This window comes from Trichosurus vulpecula, chromosome 4 (assembly GCF_011100635.1).
Source record: "Trichosurus vulpecula isolate mTriVul1 chromosome 4, mTriVul1.pri, whole genome shotgun sequence".
Classification (NCBI taxonomy): domain Eukaryota; kingdom Metazoa; phylum Chordata; class Mammalia; order Diprotodontia; family Phalangeridae; genus Trichosurus; species Trichosurus vulpecula.
This window is the reverse complement of record NC_050576.1, coordinates 430,878,668-430,897,848: the sequence shown is the minus strand read 5'-3', so window position 1 is coordinate 430,897,848 and position 19,181 is coordinate 430,878,668. Positions and strand designations below refer to the sequence as shown.

The 19,181-nt window shown below is 43.5% G+C and overlaps 1 protein-coding gene and 1 non-coding gene across 2 annotated transcripts in view; one reads left to right on the top strand and one right to left on the bottom strand.

The window, feature by feature from the left end:
• Window positions 1-19,181, bottom strand: part of SNED1 (sushi, nidogen and EGF like domains 1) — a 102,092-nt gene that overhangs the window by 39,575 nt on the left and 43,336 nt on the right. The window contains exons 3-6 of the mRNA XM_036755829.1: window positions 8,662-8,802; window positions 7,442-7,604; window positions 2,151-2,276; window positions 1,809-1,922 (exon numbers count right to left, since the gene is read on the bottom strand). Coding sequence (XP_036611724.1) covers window positions 1,809-1,922; window positions 2,151-2,276; window positions 7,442-7,604; window positions 8,662-8,802 — 544 coding nt within the window. The remainder of the gene's footprint in view (window positions 1-1,808; window positions 1,923-2,150; window positions 2,277-7,441; window positions 7,605-8,661; window positions 8,803-19,181) is intronic.
• LOC118849324 lies at window positions 16,999-17,132 on the top strand. Its single transcript, XR_005010374.1, has one exon. It is a non-coding gene; the product is annotated as a small nucleolar RNA SNORA41 (small nucleolar RNA).

Genomic DNA, 19,181 nt, shown 5'->3' with positions numbered 1-19,181 from the left:
TCAGCTTTGATGATTGCCTGCTGAAAGCCAGGCCTTTGGAGAAGGTGGAAGGGCCCATCCTGAGATCCCTGAGTCCCTCTGGTCTAGAAGAATCACTCTGAATGATGGGTTGGGTTCCACCATCCATCTGTTCCTGACAGACCCTCTGCCATCTGGTGGAGGCAATCCAGATCTCCCTTTCTGTGGGAGAGCTGGAGAGTCCCAGATGAAGCTTCCCTTCTGGGTGGGTGGTGTCAACTGAGCAGGATTAATGGATAATGGTGAGGGTGGCCTTGGTGGCTGAGAGAAGGTGGGCATGGGAGCTCAGCAAACCCAGCAGAAGCAGAGATCAGAGGATTGGGGGAGCACAGACTTGGACCCGGGAGGAGGCTCAGAGGCCATCTCGTCTAGCTCCTCATTTTACAGAGGAGGAAACTGAGGCCCACTGGCCAGCAGTGGTCAGAGAGGGTAGCACCGCACCACCGGGGTGCAGGCTGCCTCGTGGCCTGGAGGAAGGACAGCTTCAGGGTCAGCCCCGGGCACTGGGAAAGCCAGTCTGGGCCAGGGCAGGAAGGCTCATGAATGGGGAGCATCCCAAGCTTCTCAAGGGCTCCAAGGCAGCATCTTTTTCCACAAATGAGGGTCCCCATGCAGTGACTATGCCACTGTTGGTTTCTTGTGGAGGGGACCCCATTGAATCTGGCAGAGACACTGAGGAGCAGATGATAGAGCAGTCTCTCTTTTGAGAGTTACTCCTCTGGGGAGATTGGTTTGATTCGAAAGGCAGTTAGAAAGGATGTGGCTGGACCACGACTCTTGGCGTTTTCAGCAAGGAAAGGAATCGATCCCAGAGGTCAAGTGGGCGCCTTTTCCCCTCTGGAGGAGGTAACTGCTTCCTGGACCTGCAGAGGGCTGCGTGGCCATGGCAGATCTCCAAAGGGACTTGACCAGGACTGACAGCATGTTTTGTTGGGGGTTTTGAGCCCTTGAAGGTCTCAGAACATCCGTCTCTGGTTGTAGTTGCTTTCTGGCAGCACTCGCATGTTTCCCCGGAGGAGAATTGACCTGCCCAGGCCTCTGGGGCTCTCTCTGATCATCTTTGAGTTGGGGTTCCTGGGTGGGAGAGGATGCCTTTACCCAGAGGCGGCAAAGAGCAGGGAGCCCCCTGGGATGGAGGGTGGGCAGATGCCGTTTTCTGCTGAGGCTGCATTTATAAGAGACCAGTGTGTTCACAAAACAAGACAATGACAGAGCACCTAGGAAATCTGAAATGTGCTGTGAAATCATCATATGGCTCTCTGCAGTGCCCATCAACCCTTTGTGCCTCAGTGTCCTCATCTGTGAAGTGGGGATCATGGTAACCACCACCCTCTTATCTCCTCTAACTCACGGGGATACCAGAAGGAGGATGTTTAAAACATGAACAAAAGGGGAAGCCGTACAAGTCCCTAGGTTGGAGGCTGCTAGTGTGGGGCTGAGCCAGGAGCTCAGAGGCAGAGATGGCGAGAAGTTGCAAAGGGACTGATTTAGGCTGGATGCCAGGAAAAGCTTGCCACTCAGCAAGCCATCCAGGAGGAGCATGAGCCGCCTGGGGGGGGTGCGGCGCCCTGTCCTCGGGGGTCTTCACTGGTCCAGGCGCTTCAGAAGAATTCCTTCCCAGGTCAGATCGGACCAGATGGTCTTTGAGGTTCTTTCTAGTACTCAGAATCTGTGACGAGATGCCTGGCATCTGGGCAGCCCTCTGACTCTTGTCCCTGATTCGGGAGGGATGTTTGAAATTGGAAGGGGCAGGGTTTTGGGTGAGCTTTCTTTTGGATGGTGTGTCTTACCTGTCCCACAGGTGGGCCCTTTGAAGCCTGGGGGGCATTGGCAGCTGAAACTGTTTATGCCATGTGTACAGGTCCCTCCATTCTGACATGGATGGGAAGCACACTCATTCACATCTGAAAGACAGAACATGAAGCCTCGTATGAAGAAAACCAAATCAACCCAAATTGGAGCTTACAGAATGGTTAAGTTCGGGACTCTTCTTGAAGACTATCTAATCTTCCTCCACATTAGCAGAGGGCATTCCCTACACCACCGGAATCCCAAGTCTGGGCTGTTTATCACAGCAGCAGCATCTCAAAGAGCAGCAGCGTGTGGCGCGGTTCTCCCAGAGAAACACTTACCCAGGTGGCATTTTTTCCCTGTGAAGCCTGCCAGGCAGGAGCAGGTGTAAGAAGGGTTCCCAGTAATGCAGTCGTCAATACATTTCCCTCCATTCAGACAAGGACGGAGGGTCAGACACACAGAAGCTGCCGACACAAAACAGGACAACTTCACTCTAAGAATAATGTGCTCAGGAATTTTTCTTTTAACATTCAGGTGAGGTGCTCAGACTATAACAGGTCTCCCCTTTGATTCTTTGATTCTCTCATTAATTAATTAAAATAATAGGGTGTGGGACCGGGCTTGTGATTTCATTGGCAAATGGAACCATTTTACCACCTCGCAGTCTTAGAGAACTGTCTAGAACGGTGTAAGTTTACATGACTTTCCCTGGGCCACGTGGCCAGTACTTGAATTCTTGTAGAAAGGATATTAAAAAGCATCCCTCATTGTATCCCCCATGAGCTGTGCCTTGGGCTGATGAACTCTTCCTGGCTCAAAGGCCAGTTCTTTATCCATCAGAGTATCCTAGAGCAGAGCTGGCCAAAATTCGACCTGCAGTGTGATTTATGCCTCTGCCTACAAGCATAGAAATTTACATAAATTTACATAAAAGCCGAGCTACCGCAGAGCACTCACTAAAATGGCAAATCGATATTGTTTCAATAAAAACCTAAGGTTGGACAGCCCTGTCCTAGAGCGCACTGCCTGACACACAGTAGGCATTTTTTCAATTCTAGTTGACTGACTGAAATTGCCTGCTGCCTCTAATATAATAATAATAGCTCACACTTATTTAGTGCTTTAAGGTTTGCAAAGACTTTACACACATTATCTCATTTATTTAAATATAAATTATTGACTAAGTGCCTACATCGTATAAAGCACCATCCTAAGCACAGGGAAGGGGTATGAAGATATGAAAACAGTCAATCTCTGAATAAAATAAGGTAACAGAGGCTTGTGCATTCTCAGAGATCTTGGATATTAGGAAATATTATTTTATATTGGAAAAATTCCCGGTGATTGGATGGCATGAATGGCCCTGAGCACCATTCCAACCCTAACTTTGGGGGCAGCCCATCAGGACTGGCCATCACATAGCAGCATGGTGGGAGTGATGGTTACTGCGGATGCGTGATGAGCTGAGTGACCGGACTGGCCCGACGTTTCTGTTTCCTTCTGTGCCAAGGGGGATACGCAACAAGAGACCCCCAGGTGTGAGGACTTTATAAATTCAATTTTGAAATACTTACACTGGCCTCCAGGAGGTTTAGACCCTATAAGTTCTAAGTGCTGTGATCGTAAAGGACCGGAAGTTAGATGGTACAAAGAGCAGCTTTGGTCTCCATCGGGGTTTCTCTGGTTCTCTGCCAGGTGGAAGAGGCCCCAGAGCAATGCAGCAGAACCTGCCGCTGCCGCTCAGTCATGGAGCTTTTGTGTCTGTGCACCCTAGAGGGACATCACTGAGGAAGGCCGGCATATTGGATGTTGGCCTTAGTTAGGTTTGGCGATAGCCAGCTTCATGGGATTTAGAGGAAGAAGACTCTGGGCAGCTGACTAAGAGTGCTGGAAGGCCCTTGGGAATGGAGCTCTTTAGATGATGCCCTTCAGGTCACAGAGGATTTCATCTAGTTCTGGACACCGTGTTTTATCAGGAAAGGAATTGAGAAACTGAAAAGTTTCTGGTGGAAGGAGCCCACGATGGCGAGGGGACTAGAGACAATGTCACACCAGGAGCTGAAGATGAAGATGTGAGGAAAGCGGATTATTTAGTGCTTTAAGGATTATTTCAAGGAACTGGTGTTGTGAAGTCTGGAAAAGAGGAGATGGGTGGGGTGGGGCAGGTACAAAAATTGCTTTCCCCAGGCGTTGGAAGGGCTGTCGTGTGGAAGAAGGTTACGATGTATTCTGCTTGGCACGGAGAATTACAAGCAGGGGATGACAGGGGCAGAGAGATGAGAGATGTCCAAGAGTGATGAGTTCTGGTCTCTGGAGGCCTTGCAGCAGGGGGTGGAGGGTCCCTTCTCAAAGGTAATTAGAGGGGCTTCCTGTTTAGGCTTGGGTAGGACTTGGAGCCTCTGAGATTCCTCCTGATTCTGTGTCTGTCAATGACAGGGGTCTCCAATATGAACCTGGGGTGGTCAGTGACTCTGGGCCCACTTGTGCAGAGGGTCGGTCACTTTGAGCTTTTTGCCCTAAAATTCATGAGCCAGCCATGTACGGGGGCACCTGGGAGTTCATCTGGCCCACATTGGATGCCTGGGACATCTTGTTCAATCTTCCCTGGATTTCAAGACGAGCAATACATAATAGGAGCAGCGTACAAGGGATGCAGATTCACAATTTGTTTCCTACTCGAAGAAGTGACCCCAGACATCACACATCCATGTTTCATGCTTTATTGTCCTGGCCAGTCCTTTTTCTGAACTCCTGACAGGTTTATAGCTGCCACATTGCTGCTCTCCTACAGTCTTTATCCCCAAGATTGTGATCCCTCTTTCCTTCCTTTTCCCTTTTAATAAGACCTCGTTGTTAACTGTGGCTTACATCTCCGTGCAGACGCTGGGCTTTGGCATCTGCACATTCAGAGATGAGGTGTTTCTCTCTCTCTCTCTCTCTCTCTCGATCTCTCTCTCTCTCTTTCTGTGTGTGTGTGTGTGTGTGTGTGTATGTGTGTGTGTGTAGTGTATGTGTGTGTAGTGTGTGTGTGTGTGTGTGTGTGTGTGTGTGTGTGTGTGTGTGTAAAACACAAAATCAACCTAGCAGGTTAGCTGGAGTCAGATTTTGATGGGCTGTAAACACCAAACACAGGAGTCCCCATTTCATCTGAGGGGTGATGTGGAACCACTGGACCCAAGTCCAACAAGCTCCTTTGCATCATGCCAGACAAATAGTCCTCCCATCCCCTTTGCGGACCTGAGAGCTCCCCAGGCAGCCCCATCCTGCTTTGGAGTACTGCCTTTTTAGGGGTTTTCTCCTTTCATCAAGTCTAAATTTGTCTCTTTGTAACTTCTCTCCAAGCTCCTAGTTTGGCCCTCTGAGGACCAAGCAGAATAAGTCTAATCCCTCTTCCATGGGACAAGCCCTCTCTCCTCTCCCCCATCGTCCCTCTCTCCCCTGCCCCAAATCTTGTCTGCTCCTACTTAAATGCCCACCTCCCTTCCCACCCACTGTCCTTCCCCTGTCTGTCTTCCCTCCTCACTCTCCTGGCCACATTCAGGGTCTCTCTTCATTTACATTGCTCTGCATGCAAACTCTGGCTGTTGTACAAACAAGACCAAATCTCCATGGTTGTGCCTAGGGAGGCCATCTTCTGAACAGTTAAATTAATAAGCGAATTAAGCCCAAATAAATAAAGCTAGAGAAGCCCTGAGATTTAGGATAAGTGACTATTCATCTCCTACTGCTCCATCCAGAAGTGAGCCCTCTGCTCAGGGGCTTCCCAAGGTCCAGAGCCACAAGGGTACCCTTGACTCTGACGTTCACATTCCTTATTCAGTCCTTCATTAGAAGAGGCTCCTGCAGACTGGCCTTGGCACTGATCACCTTCCTGTTTTTGTTGGTTATGAATGAGTGAGGCTCCCACTGAAAGCAGACAGCAGATGATGTCCATCTTTTCCATAAGAGAAGGTGCTTGGAGAGCAATCATTCCTTAGCTGTGACAGATACTGTCAACTCCCACTGTCACATCCATGTCATTCTCTTCCTTCTCCTCCCAGCACTGTCTTCTCCCCTACCTTGCCGACTTTAAGAATTCTTGTTGTTGGTTTGAAGGAGAGGAGGGTTTTCATGAGATAGTCCTTTCTCTACCTTTCCTGCCCCTTGGTGTCTTGTCCCATACATCTCTTTATTTTTCCTGGTCTTTGCCTTGGCCGCTTCTTTTCTTCCTCCTGCCTCACCAGTCACTCCTTTGACCACCATCAAATCACAGACCTACTGGGACCTCAGAGGTCATTCAGGCCAACCCATCTGTTAGCAAGGATTTCCCTACACCATTCCTAACCAGTGGTCATCCAGACTTGGCTTGGAGGCTCCGGGTGACAGGGAGTCTCCTTCCTCATCATTCTACTTCTCCCTAATGATTCCTTAGAGAGAAGATGCCTTTGTTTTCCTTGAGTCTGACCTCAAACTTCTCTCATTCCTATTTATCAAGGATCCGCTTTTCTCTAATACCTTTTCCAGTTTAGGAAAATCTTCCTAAAGCCACCCTCAGATACTTCTGCGATTATACCTCGAACTATTTCTATTTGGGATGTGTATGTGTCTGGGGTTGTGCTCCATCAAGTCAGTCTCTCAAACTTTCTTCTCATGTTGATCATGTTATCATAGGTTTGGATAGACTGTGGTCCATCTGGGCTCACCTAGCTTGTGCTAAACATGCGGATGTGCGTGTTGCTATGACCCTACGTGAACTCCCAGCATGGCATCTCCTTACTTTTGGTTTTCTAAGACTCAGTAACTCATAGAATTTTAGAAATTGTCAACTCATGGATTTAGAGCTGGAGCTCAGCAGTCATTTGGTGCACCTTCTCATTTTATAGGTGAGGATATTGAAGGCCAGAGGTAGAGTGGCTTGCCTGAGGTCACACATGTATAGGTGGCAAAGCCAAGATCTGAACTCAGATCCTTCTGACTCTAAAAATCAAGGGACTTTAGCAATCTTCTATTTTGTTAATGAGTAAACTGAGGACCAGATTCAAGTTTTTCAGTCTAGACTTTTATCAGGCCATTCAAATGGCTTTTCCTTACATCAAATTTTCATTGATCTAATAAAGTCTTTTCTTCTCTCAACTTTACCCTTCTTTTGATATAGCCCCAAATGTCAAACTCTTTTCTTTATCCTTCTTTCCTTTTCTTCCTTCCTTTTTTCTTTCTTTTCTTTTCTTTATCTTCCTCTCTCTCTTTCCTACCTTCCTTCCTTCCTTTCTTTCTTTCTTTCTTTCTTTCTTTCTTTCTTTCTTTCTTTCTTTCTTTCTTTCTTTCTTTCTTCCTTCCTTCCTTCCTTCCTTCCTTCCTTTCTTCCTCCCTCCCTCCTTTCCTTCCTTCCTTCCTTTCCACCCTTTCTTCTTCCTATCCATCATAATTCCCTCAGGCATATGATCTTGCTCAGGGCTAATGACTTTAATGAGCTAATTCTGTCCTGAGCTCCGGTCTTTCTCTGATCCACCCTCAGCAGGACCCCACCTCTAGTTGTGTGACAAGATGGGCACTGGAACAAAACAGGGACAAAAAAGAGGAGACCCAGGCCCCTTGCTGCCCTCCCCCCACCCCGCCCCAAAGGGAAGACGCCTAGCGACTGTCCTCTTACTTGTGTTGCTGCAGCCCCCCACTTGCACCTGGGCATCATCGATTCTGAACACCCATCGCCCGGGGATACCCACATTTGTCGTCATCTCCACGTCGACGATGTCATCGGTGCGGGAGCCAGGGATGTTGAAGTAACGTTTCCCATCACCAGCATTGAACCCTGCCTGGGAAGACAAGATCAGCGAGTCAGAATTCTAGAACCAGAAGAAGAAAGGCTGGGCTGTTGAAAAGAGCTGGGGCGCCTGACAGCCTGGTGTTGTAGGCAGAGCTTGGGGCTTGGAGTTGGGAAGACCTGGGTGGAATCCACTACTTTCTGTGTGACAGCCTTTCTCTGCTTCCATTTTCTCATCTGCACTTCGTGAAAGCACTTTGGAAGAGACAAATATCCTCCTAATCTAGGGCTGTGTTCTTACAGGTGGGGCCGACCTGAAGTGCTTCATTTTGACTGATAGCTGTGGTTGGAATGGTCTTTCTTCCCCCAGTGTCTGATGTTGTTCATGGGGTCATGGGATGACAGATCTGGAAGGAACCTCAGAAGCCATTGAATCTAAGCCTCTCCCTCCAGACGAGGAAACCTTGGCCCAGAGAGGAAAGTGGCTTGGCAGCAAGTGGCCATTCAGGATGTGCCTGACTCTGGAGCTGCCTGTGGGCCAGGAGGGAGAGGAGGCACTCTGGCTGCGGCACTTCTTCTGTAACCACGTCTCATTCTGCGGGCATCCAGGCAGGGCTAGAGTCCGGACTCTATGGACAAGCCTTGACATCAGCCCGTTTGGAGTCTGGAATCTCACCAGGCACCCGCTTCCTTACACCTGTGATTTGTGATTTCCTGCTTGCTGGAGACTCTCAAAAGGGCCTGGGCAGAGTGCCAGGAACAGCTCAGCTGGTGGCAGCCCACTCATATCCTTCTGGGCACCGTTAAGAAAGAGCAAAGGGATTAAATGAAAACAAGAGGGAACATTTCTTCTCTCTGTCGCTGCTCTTGAATGTTGAGGCTGGGGGTGGGGATGGGAGCCAGGCTGGCAGGGAGGTGAGCAAGGGAGGAACTCAGTGGCACCGGCCAATGTAAAGAATACACCCTGGCCAAACCTCACAGCATCAAGGAGGGAGGGAGGGGAAAAAACCAGGCTCTTCACACGTCTCTGGAGAAACACACTAACAGCTTAAAAAAAAAGTACAGAGAGGTTTCCGGGAATGTGCATCCTGTGTGCCCATCGATCCTACCTGTGCAGCAATGCCTCCTAGGCCTGCTAAGTTGCCCCCACTGCTGGCGTGCATGCCTGTGGTCCACAAGATGGACTCATAGTTGAATATGGTAAAGGACAGCTTGCCATCTGTGATGAGGACGATCTGGAAGGTATTTACCTACAGGGAAAGAAACATAGAACATTGAATGTCAAAACCACAAGTGCCGTTGGAACATAGAATGCTGAATGTCAGAGCTGGGAAGGACCTTAGAACACAGAGCATGGAACAGTGGAACTGGGAGGGACTTTATTTTTTTATTTTTTATGTTTCATCGTATTTTTCTTTATTTTGTTAAATATTTCCCAATTACATTTTAATCTGGTTCAGGCAGCATTCCGGACTGTTGTGAGCCCCATGTGGCCTGTGGGCCACACGTTTGACACCTCCACATTATGACCCACTGCTTTTTGGGTTGGTTAATATTAATGCATTCAATTCCGATTTGTTGATAGCCTAGCTTTTCACTCCCTCTGTCTGCTTTGGTAGTCCACACTTCTCGGTGGTCGCCTTGCTCCTTTACGCCATCCAGAGGGCTAAGAAGTCCACTAGCATGCATTTTGCTTCTCCCTGTTTCTGCCGCTGATCTCTAGTCACTGTTGTTGTTCAGCCTTCGTTCTGGAAGAGGACCAGTGACATCAGGAGGGTGATGTCTTGACTTGCAAGTGAATTGGATCTGGGTGAGGCAGAGGTGTGCAAAGTCACCAGCTCTTTCCTCCTCATTGCTCCATTTTCCTACAGCCCTATTTTTGTCGGCTATCTGCATAGCAAAAGGCTAATAAGATCCACAAATTAATGTCAATGTGCTAGCTAATGTTATCCTTCTCAAGTAAAATAATGCCTTTGCCCAGCTTTAATGCACATCCCTCTTTCTCACTGCCTCTAAGAAGTGTTTGGACCTTTCATTTACCTGGAACTAATATGAGTCATTTAACAAAGTAGAAAACTGAGACTCAGAGACATCTTGTGATAGCCTAATATCACATGGGTACACAAGATTAGAACCCTGGCCTCCTTACTCTTGGTCCAATTCTTTTTCTACTCTGCCACAAACTTCTGTGCTAATTGTTCTCGGAATTTGAATTTTTTTTTATTTTTAGTTTATAACACTCGGTTCTACATAATTTTGAGTTCCAGATTTTCTTCCCCCCACCCAAGATGACATGAAATCCGATATATCTTCTACATATAACTTCACATTGAACTTATTTACACAACAGTCAAGTTGTGAAGAAGAATCATGACCAATGGAATGAATCATGACAAAGAAGAAAGAACCAAAAAAAAATCCAAAAACAAAAACAAAAGAGAGAAAAAAAGGGGAAAAAAAGGCGAGCATAAAGTGTGCCTCAATCTGCATTCAGACTCCATAGTTCTTTCTCTGGCTGTAGATAGCATTCTCCATCATGAGTCCTTCAGAGTTGTCTTTGCACCTTGTGTTGCTGGGAAGAGCAAAGTCTATCAGGGTTAGTCATCACAGAATCCTTATATCTGTGGTTGTGTATGGCTCTGTTCCGCTCACTCAGCATTATATTGTGTAGGTTTTTCCAGGTTGTTATGAAGTCCGTATCATCCCCATTTCTTATAGCACAATAGTATTCCATTACCTTCATATACCACAACTTGTTTAGCCATTCCCCAATTGATGGGCATCCCCTTGATTTCCAATTCTTTGCTACTACAAAATGAACTGCTATAAATATTTTTGTACATATGGGTCCTTTCCCCATTTGTGTGATCTCTTTGGAAAACAACCCTAGAAGTGGTATTGCTGGGTCAAAGGGTATGCACATTTTTATAGCCCTTTGGGCATAGTTCCAAGTTGATCTCCAGAATGGCTAGATCAGTTCACAACTCCACCAGCAATGTAACAATGTTCCAATTTTCCCACATCCTCTCTAGCATTTATCATTTTCCTGTTTTGTCATTTTAGCCAATCTGACAGGAGAGATGTGGTGCCTAAGAGTTGTTTTGATAGTAGTGATTTAGAGCATTTTTCATATGCCTATAGATATCTTTAATTTCTTCCTCTGAAAACTGCCTGTTCTCAACTGGGGAATGACTTGTATTCCTATATATTTGGCTCAGTTCCCTGTATATTTTAGAAATGAGGCCTTTATCAGAGACACTGGTTGTAAAGATTTTCTCCCAATTTTCTGCTTCCCTCCTAATCTTTGTTGCATTGGCTTTTTTATACAAAAACTTTTCAATTTAACACAACCAAAATTATCCATTTTGCATTTAGTAATGCTCTCTATCTCTTGTGTCATGAATTCTTTTCTTTTCCATAAATCTGATAGATAAACTATTCCTTGCTCTCCCAAATTGCTTATAGTATCAGCCTTTACTCCTAAATCATGAACCCATTTTGACTTTATTTTGGTATATGGTGTAAGGTCTGTGCCCAGTTTCTGCCCTACCATTTTCCAATTTTCCCAGCAGTTTCTGTGAAACAGTAAATTCTTAGCCCAGAAGCTGGATTCTTTGGGTTTATCAAATCGTAGATTGCTATAGTCGTTGACTTCTCCATCTTGTGTACCTATCCTATTCCACTGACTCATGACTCTCTTTCTTAGTCAGTACCAGGTAGTTTTGATGACTGCTGCTTTATAGTACAGTTTAATATCTGCTATGGCTAGGCCACCTTCCCTAGCATTTCTTTTCATTAATACCCTAGATATTCTAGACCTCTTGTTTTTCCAGATGAGTTTTGTTGTTATTTTATCCAGCTCTGTAAAATAATTTTTTGGTAGTTTGATTGGTATGGCACTGAATAGATAGATTAATTTAGGTAAAATTGTCATTTTTATTATATTAGCTCGGCCTAACCATGAGCAGTGATATTTTTCCATTTATTTAGATCTGACTTTATTTGCATGAAAACTGTTTCATAATTATGTTCATATAGTCCCTGGGTTTGTCTTGGCAGATAGACTCCTAAATATTTTATAATGTCTACAGTAACTTTGAATGGAATTTCTCTTTCTATCTCTTGCTGTTGGGCTTTGTTAGTAATATATAGGAATGCTGAGGATTTATGTGGGTTTATTTTATATCCTGCAACTTTGCTAAAGTTGTTTATTATTTCAAGTAGTTCTTTACTTGATTCCCTAAGTAAATCATCATATCATCTGCAAAAAGTGATAATTTAGTTTCTTCTTTGCCTATTCTAATTCATTCAATTTCTTTTTCTTCTCTTATTGCTACAGCTAATGTTTCTAGTACCAAATTGAATAGTTGGGGTGATAATGGACATGCTTGTTTCACCCCTGATCTTATTGGGAATGCATCTAGCTTATCCCCATTACAAATAATGCTTGTTGGTGGTTTTAGGTAGATACTATTTATATTTTTAAGGAAGGCTCCATTTATTCCTATGCTTTCTAGTGTTTTTAATAGGAGTGGGTGTTGTATTTTGTCAAAGGCTTTTTCTGCATCTATTCAGATGATCATATGGTTTCTGCTAGTTTTGTTGCTGATATGGTCAATTATGCTAATAGTTTTCCTAATACTGAACCAGCCTTGCACTCCTGGAATAAATCCTACCTGGTCATAGTGTATTATTCTAGTGATAAGTTGCTGTAATCTTTTTGCTAATATGTTATTTAAAGTTTTTGCATCAATATTCATTAGGGAAATTGGTCCATAATTTTCTTTCTCTGTTTTGACTCTACCTGGTTTCGGTATTAGTACCATATTTGTGTCATAAGAAGAATTTGGTAGGACTCCTTCTTCACCTATTTTTCCAAATAGTCTACAAAGTATAGGAATTAATTGTTCTTCAAATGTTTGATAGAATTCACATGTAAAACCATCTGGCCCTGGAGACTTTTTCCTAGGGAGTTCATTGATGGCTTGCTCAATTTCTTTTTCTGAGATGGAGTTATTTAGAAATTTTACTTCCTCTTCTGTTAACCTGGACAATTTATGTTTTTGTAGATATTCATCCATATCCCTAAGGTTGTCAAATTTATGGGTATACAATTGGGCAAAGTAATTCCTAATTATTGTTTTGATTTCTTCTTCATTAGAGGTGAATTAACCTTTTTCATTTTTGATACTGGTAATTTGATTTTCTTCTTTCTTTTTTTAAATCAAATTGACCAAAGGTTTATCAATTTTATTGGTTTTGTTCACAAAGCCAGCTCTTTGTTTTATTTATTAATTAAATAGTTTTCTTGATTTCAATTTTATTAATCTCGCCTTTGATTTTCAGTATTTCTAATTTGGTATTTAATTGGGGATTTTCAATTTGTTCTTTTTCTAGCTTTTTCAGTTGCATGCCCAATTCATTGATCTCCTTTTTCTCTATTTTATTCATGTAAGCATTTAGAGATATAAAACTTCCCCTAAGAACTGCTTTTGCTGCATCCCATAAGTTTTGGTATGTTGTCTCATTATTGTCATTCTCTTGAATGAAGTTACTAATTGTTTCTCTGATTTGTTCTTTGGGCCACTCATTCTTTAGAATTAGATTATATAGTTTCCAATTAATTTTTAGCTTATTTTTCCATGGTTCTTTATTACAAATAATTTTTATTGCATCGTGATCTGAAAAGTATGCTTTGACTACTTCTGCCTTTCTGCACTGGATTGTGAGGTTTTTATGCCCTAGTACATGGTCAATTTTTGAGTATGTGCCACGTACTGCTGAGAAGAAAGTATATTCCTTTTTATCCCCATTCAGTTTTCTCCAGAGGTCTATCATATCTGCCTTTTCTAAAATTCTGTTTACCTCCTTAACTTCTTTCTTATTTATTTTGAGGTTAGATTTATCAAGTTCAGAAAGGGGAGGTTGAGGTCTCCCAATATTATAGTTTTACTGTCTATTTCTTCCTGTAACTCCCTTAACCTCTCTTCTAAGAATTTGCATGCCATACCATTTGGTGCATATATGTTAAACAATGATATTGCTTCATTGTTTATGGTGCCTTTTAGCAGGTGTAGTGTCCTTCCTTATCTCTTTTAATTAAATCTGTCTTTACTTTTGCTTTGTCTGAGATTAGGATTGCTACACCTGCTTTTTTTACTTTAGCCGAAGTGCAATATATTTTACTCCAGCCTTTTACCTTTACCCCGTGTGTATCCCCCTGTTTCAAATGTGTTTCTTGTAAACAGCATATTGTAGGATTATGGTTTTTAATCCATTCTGCTATCTGCTTCCATTTTATGGGAGAGTTCATCCCATTCACATTCACAGTTAGAATTTCTATCTGTGTCTTTTTCTCCATCCTATTTTCCCCCTGTTTATGCTTTTATTTCTCCCTTTCCACTCTTCAACAAAGTTTTACTTTTCACTGCTGCCTTCCTCAGTTTACACTCCCTCTTAATTCCCCTCCCTTATCTTACTGTTTTCCACTTGCTACTTCTTCCCTCCCTTCTGACCACCCCCTCCCTCTTTTCCCCCATTCCCCTCCTACTACCTGTAGGACAAGTTATATTTCTATACTTATCAAGGTATGTTATTCCCTTCTTGAACCAGATCAGATGACAGTAAAGCTCAAATACTGCTCTTCTCCCTCCCTTCTTTCCCTCTACTATAATGTGTTTTTGTGCCTCTTCATTTGATGTAATTTACCCTTTTCTACTACCTCCTTACCTCTTCTCTCATAACCCTCCCTTTACATCTCTTAATTATGTTTTTTATCCTTATATCAGTTATTTTATACAGACATTCACAGTCTATGTGTATCCCTTTCAATTGTCATAATAGCTGTACTATTCTCAAGATTGACATATATGTGTATATATATATATATATCATACATAAGATGATATAATCCTATATAAAGATGTAAATAATTTGCCCTTATTGATTAATAAGGTTTGTGGAGGATTTTTCCCTCCGTTTACCTTTTTATCTATCTCTTGAATTTTGTATTTGGAGATCAAATTTTCCATTGGTTCTGGCCTTTTCATCAGGAAGGTCTGGAATTCCCTTATTTCTTTGAATATCCATCTCCTTGCCTGAAAAATTATGCTTAATTTTTCTGGGTAGTTGATCCTTGGTTGTAGTCCCAGTTCCTTTGCCCTTCGGAATATCATATTCCATTTTCTCCTGTCATTTAATGTAGAAGCTGAGAGATCCTGTGTGATCCTGACTGTAGTTCTACGATATTTGAATTGTTTCTTTTTGGCTGCTTGCAGTATTTTCTCCTTGACTTTGTAATTCTGAAATTTGGCTATAATATTTCTTGGTGTTTTCAATTTGGGATCTCTTTCAGGGGTTGATCGGTGGATTCTTTCAATGACTATTTTACTGTCTGGTTCTAGGACCTCTGGGCAGTCATCTTTGATAATTTCTTCAAAGATACTATCAAGGCTCTTTTTTCATCATGGATTTCTGGCATACCAATAATTCTTAAATTGTCTCTGCTGGATCTATTTTCCAGGTCAGTTGTTTTTCCAATCAGATATTTCAAATTTTTTTTCCTATTTTTTCATTCTTTACATTTTATTTGATTACTTCTTGATGCCCCATAGAGTCATTACCTTCCACTTGCTCAATTCTAATTTTTAATGAGTTGCTGTCTTCATTTTGTTTTTGAGTCTCCTTTTCCAGTTGGTTGATTTTATCTCTCAGGGTGTCATTTTCTCTTTAGATTCTGAATCGCCATAGCCATTTTGCCAATCTTATTTTTTAAGGACGTGATTTCATCAGTGTTTTTTCCCCCATTTTTTACATTTTTCTTTTACCAACCTAATTTGGTTTTTAAAATCCTCCTTTACCTCTTCCAGTAATGCTGTTTGGGTTTGAGACCAGTTCACATTCCCTTTTGAGGTATCAGATGTGGGCATAGTGTCATTGCTATCCTCTTCCAAATTGGTATTTTGATCATGCCTGTCTCCATAAAAAGAATCAATGGTCCTTGGTTTTTTTGTGTTCTTCTTCATGTTGGTTAGCCTTTTCCTGGCTTTACAATGAATTTCTGCTTTTTGGGCTCAGGGCTCTCTGTCCTAGCTTTCTTATTCTGGGGGTTGTGAGTCTAGTTATTGGCTTTGTGAATTATAGCCTTCAGTTTCCTGAGGTGTGGGGGAGGAGTCTGACTGCCTGAAGTCTCTTCCCCTAGGGTTGCTCTCCGGCACTGTTGCTCTTCAGCAATGGTCTCAGCTGTTTGTTGTTTGAGCTGGTGTCTGGCACTTCCCCTGGGGGAGCAAGGGTACGTATGGGCTCCTGGTGTTGACCCTGATGGCTCTGCCCCCTGGGACTCAGGAACTCCCACTGCTCATCCACTGAAGCCCCACTTCTGTCTCCTCTATTCCAGCGTTTTTTTTCCGAGGAATTCTCTGGGTCGGGGGGGGGGGAGGGATTAAATCCATTTACCTGGCCATTATGTCTCCCGGAAGTTCAAGAAGGCGCGCTTCAATCCTTTGGGCTGCAAGCTTCAGGAGTTGATGTCTCACGGCCGGTGGCATTGTGCTTCTGCCTCTCCTCGCTTCCACAGACTGGGGATCTTCACCGGTTTCAGGGGCCCAGTTTTCTCCCAGCCTGTCTCCCACTTTGGTTTCCATGGCCTCTTCCACTTTGGTGCTGTCTGGAGCAGCTCCGCATGCTGAGCACTCTCCCAGCCTACAGATTCATCCCGTCGGCCTTTTGGACTCTCCTGACTTGGAAATTTGCCCCACTCAGACTGCTCGCGGTTTCTAGCTCTCTCAAATCTGCTCAGATTCACTTTTTTTAAATAGGAATCTGACAGAACTTGTGAGAGAGCTCTGGTAAGATGCTGTTTTCATGCGGCCATCTTGGCTCTGTCCCCCCGCCCCCCGGGAATTTCTGGGAGGGCCTTTAGAACACAGAACGCTGAATGTCAGAGCTGGGAGAGCCCTTGGAGCATAGAACATTGACTATTAGACCTGAGAAGGACCTTAACACACAGAACATGGGATGGTAGAACTGGGAGGGACCTTAGAATATAGAATGATGAATGTCAGAGTTGGGAGGTCCTTTAGGACAAAGAACATAGAATGTCAGAGTTGGGACCAAACCTAGAATATAGCTCCTAGAAAGTTAGAGCTAGCACGGACTTTAGAAGTCATCTAGTGCAAACTACCCCCTTTATGGTTGAGGAGCTGAGGTCTGCATAGAGTAAGTGACTTTTCCAAGGTCATACAGCCAGGCAATGGTGAGGCCAACTGATTTTACATATGAGGAAACTGATGGCTAGAAAGTTTGTTACTTACTCCACATGACACAGGAAATAAGTATCAGAGGCAAGATTTGAACCTAGACCCTCGGACTCTAGTAAAAAGCTGGCCTAACCAGGAGAAGAAAAAGAGAACAGTGGGGGTGGGGAGGGAGAATGAGAAGGAACTGGGTTCCACAGCTGCTGGTCTGCAGTCCTTCTCATCTACAGCAGTTGTTGTATTCCACTGTGGAAAAGAAACGGTTTCACTGTTAATCACCTCTTTCTAATGCAAAAGCAAGCGGCTTCCTTGTGGGACAGACACCTGTGTCCAGACATTTTAGCAGGAAAAGATAATGCTGAATATCTTTGGCAATTTTTTGTTATAAAGTAAAAGCTTTTTCCAAATTCTGCTAGAACTTAGTTCTATAAAAACAGTGACAATTCATGTTTATAATTATGACACTGAGGCACATCAAAATCATGAAGAACCTTCTTAATCAGACACACTTTTTTTATTTGATGTCTACCTGCTTTGAGTTCTTATAACTTGAAGGGTTATGTTAACTCTTCTTTTTTTTCTTTTTCTTTCTTTCTGGAGGGGGGAAGGGAGAGCAGTTGGGGTTGGGTGACTTGCCCAGGGTCACACAGCTCCTAAGTGTCGGATTTCTGAGGCCTGATTTGAGCCTGGGTCCTTTTGACTCCAGGGCTGGTGCTCTGTTCATTGTGCCACCTAGCTGCTCCGAAGTTAACTTTCTTCCAGTTGTTCTTAGCCCTCTTGGCTTGAGCCACTATTGGTCAGTGTTTTAATTAATTAGATGTGATTAGTTTAACATTTCTTCCACAGCTGAGTGCCTTGTCAGAACAGGATGCTGTGTGGGGAAATGTCTAGCCCTTCCCTTCATAAAGTCTATAGTCAGTGGGGGCACATTATGTACATAAAATAGAAAGCAAAACAGATTGCTACTACTTTGGGAGGAGGATGGGTATTATGACCAGGAGGAAGAAGATGTACTCTAATTTGGACGTTGCAGAATATGTAAAAATTATTAAATAATAAAGCTTTTTTTAAAAAAGAAGGAACTGAGGGAAGGCAGGGGGAGGGTGTGGGGACATTGCAATTCCATAATGATGATTTGGCTGGTGGTGAATCTGGACTATGCCATTAGCCCACAGGGGATCAGTGGGGAGGGCTTTCAAATCCAGATCTCCTTGCAATGGGAAGGTGCAGTTGTGACTGTGGTGGCTTGCATCAGTCATAAGGGGGAACCTCAAATACCAGATTTCTGCCCATGTAGATGTCCCATTGGTCTGAACCATTTTAGAATCCAGGAAGAAAATGGAGTTGGGCCAGGAGAGATAGAGCGGGGCTGGGTGTGTAGGAGAGGTGTGCTGCCATGATGGAAACTAGGCCAGATAGGAGGTTTTCACATATCTATCTCTCTGTGTCTGGAAAGAGAGGCTTATGAGATTCTCATGCAATAGACATGGAGAAAGTATGTGGCAAAAGGTAAGATTCTGGTTGCAATCAGCAAAACAGTTGATGTTGCCTTTCTCCCTAGACATTGCTACCTTCGCTAAGAGGTGTTAGCTCATCAAAATACTATTTATCCCAGAAAAGTGAAAGAATGTGCATGTGCTTTTCCCCCTCAGGATAATTTTTAAAACATATTTGATGTCTAAATAGCTCCTAATCTGAATGACCTAGTTAATGAACAAACCACTAAGTTAAGAACAGAAGTGCAAACATAGATGTAATGTATTGATCTGAAGCTCCTTAAATATATCATAGTAATATCTCATTTATTTGACATCATTAGGGAATCACGTGTTATATGTATGAATTTTCTAGATAACTAAAAACATTTTTGATGGAAACCTTTCTAAAGCACATCAGTACCACATGCCTTCTTAAACAGAGCATCCTGACCACAATTTAGCTTTTTCTGAAAGACTCAGATACCTCATAATTGATATCAATCCCTGCCAAGCCCTTGAGGCTGGGGGTGGGACCCAGGTTGATGAGGCTCTTTGCTCCGACCCTAAGTGGCCCCAGTTTGTGCCTTTATTGTTCTTGGATCTGCTTTGTACATTTTTATATCTCTCTTCTGTCAAACTGTCCCTGCTGCCATTGACTTCTAGTCAGCTTCCTTGTGCCTTCAAACATTCTCCTTTGAGGTGTTATTTGCTAGGAAGAACAGTATCTAAAAGTCACTAATTTGAGTCAACAGGTTCTGAACAAGGGCCTCTCTTATTGTCTTGAATAAAATTCCTGAACCTTCCTTAGAGGTGTCTTGTCCAACCCATGCTGGAACAGGAATCATCTCTGCAGCACACCTAGTAGGGGCTCATTGTTCTTCAGTTTGAAGACCCCAA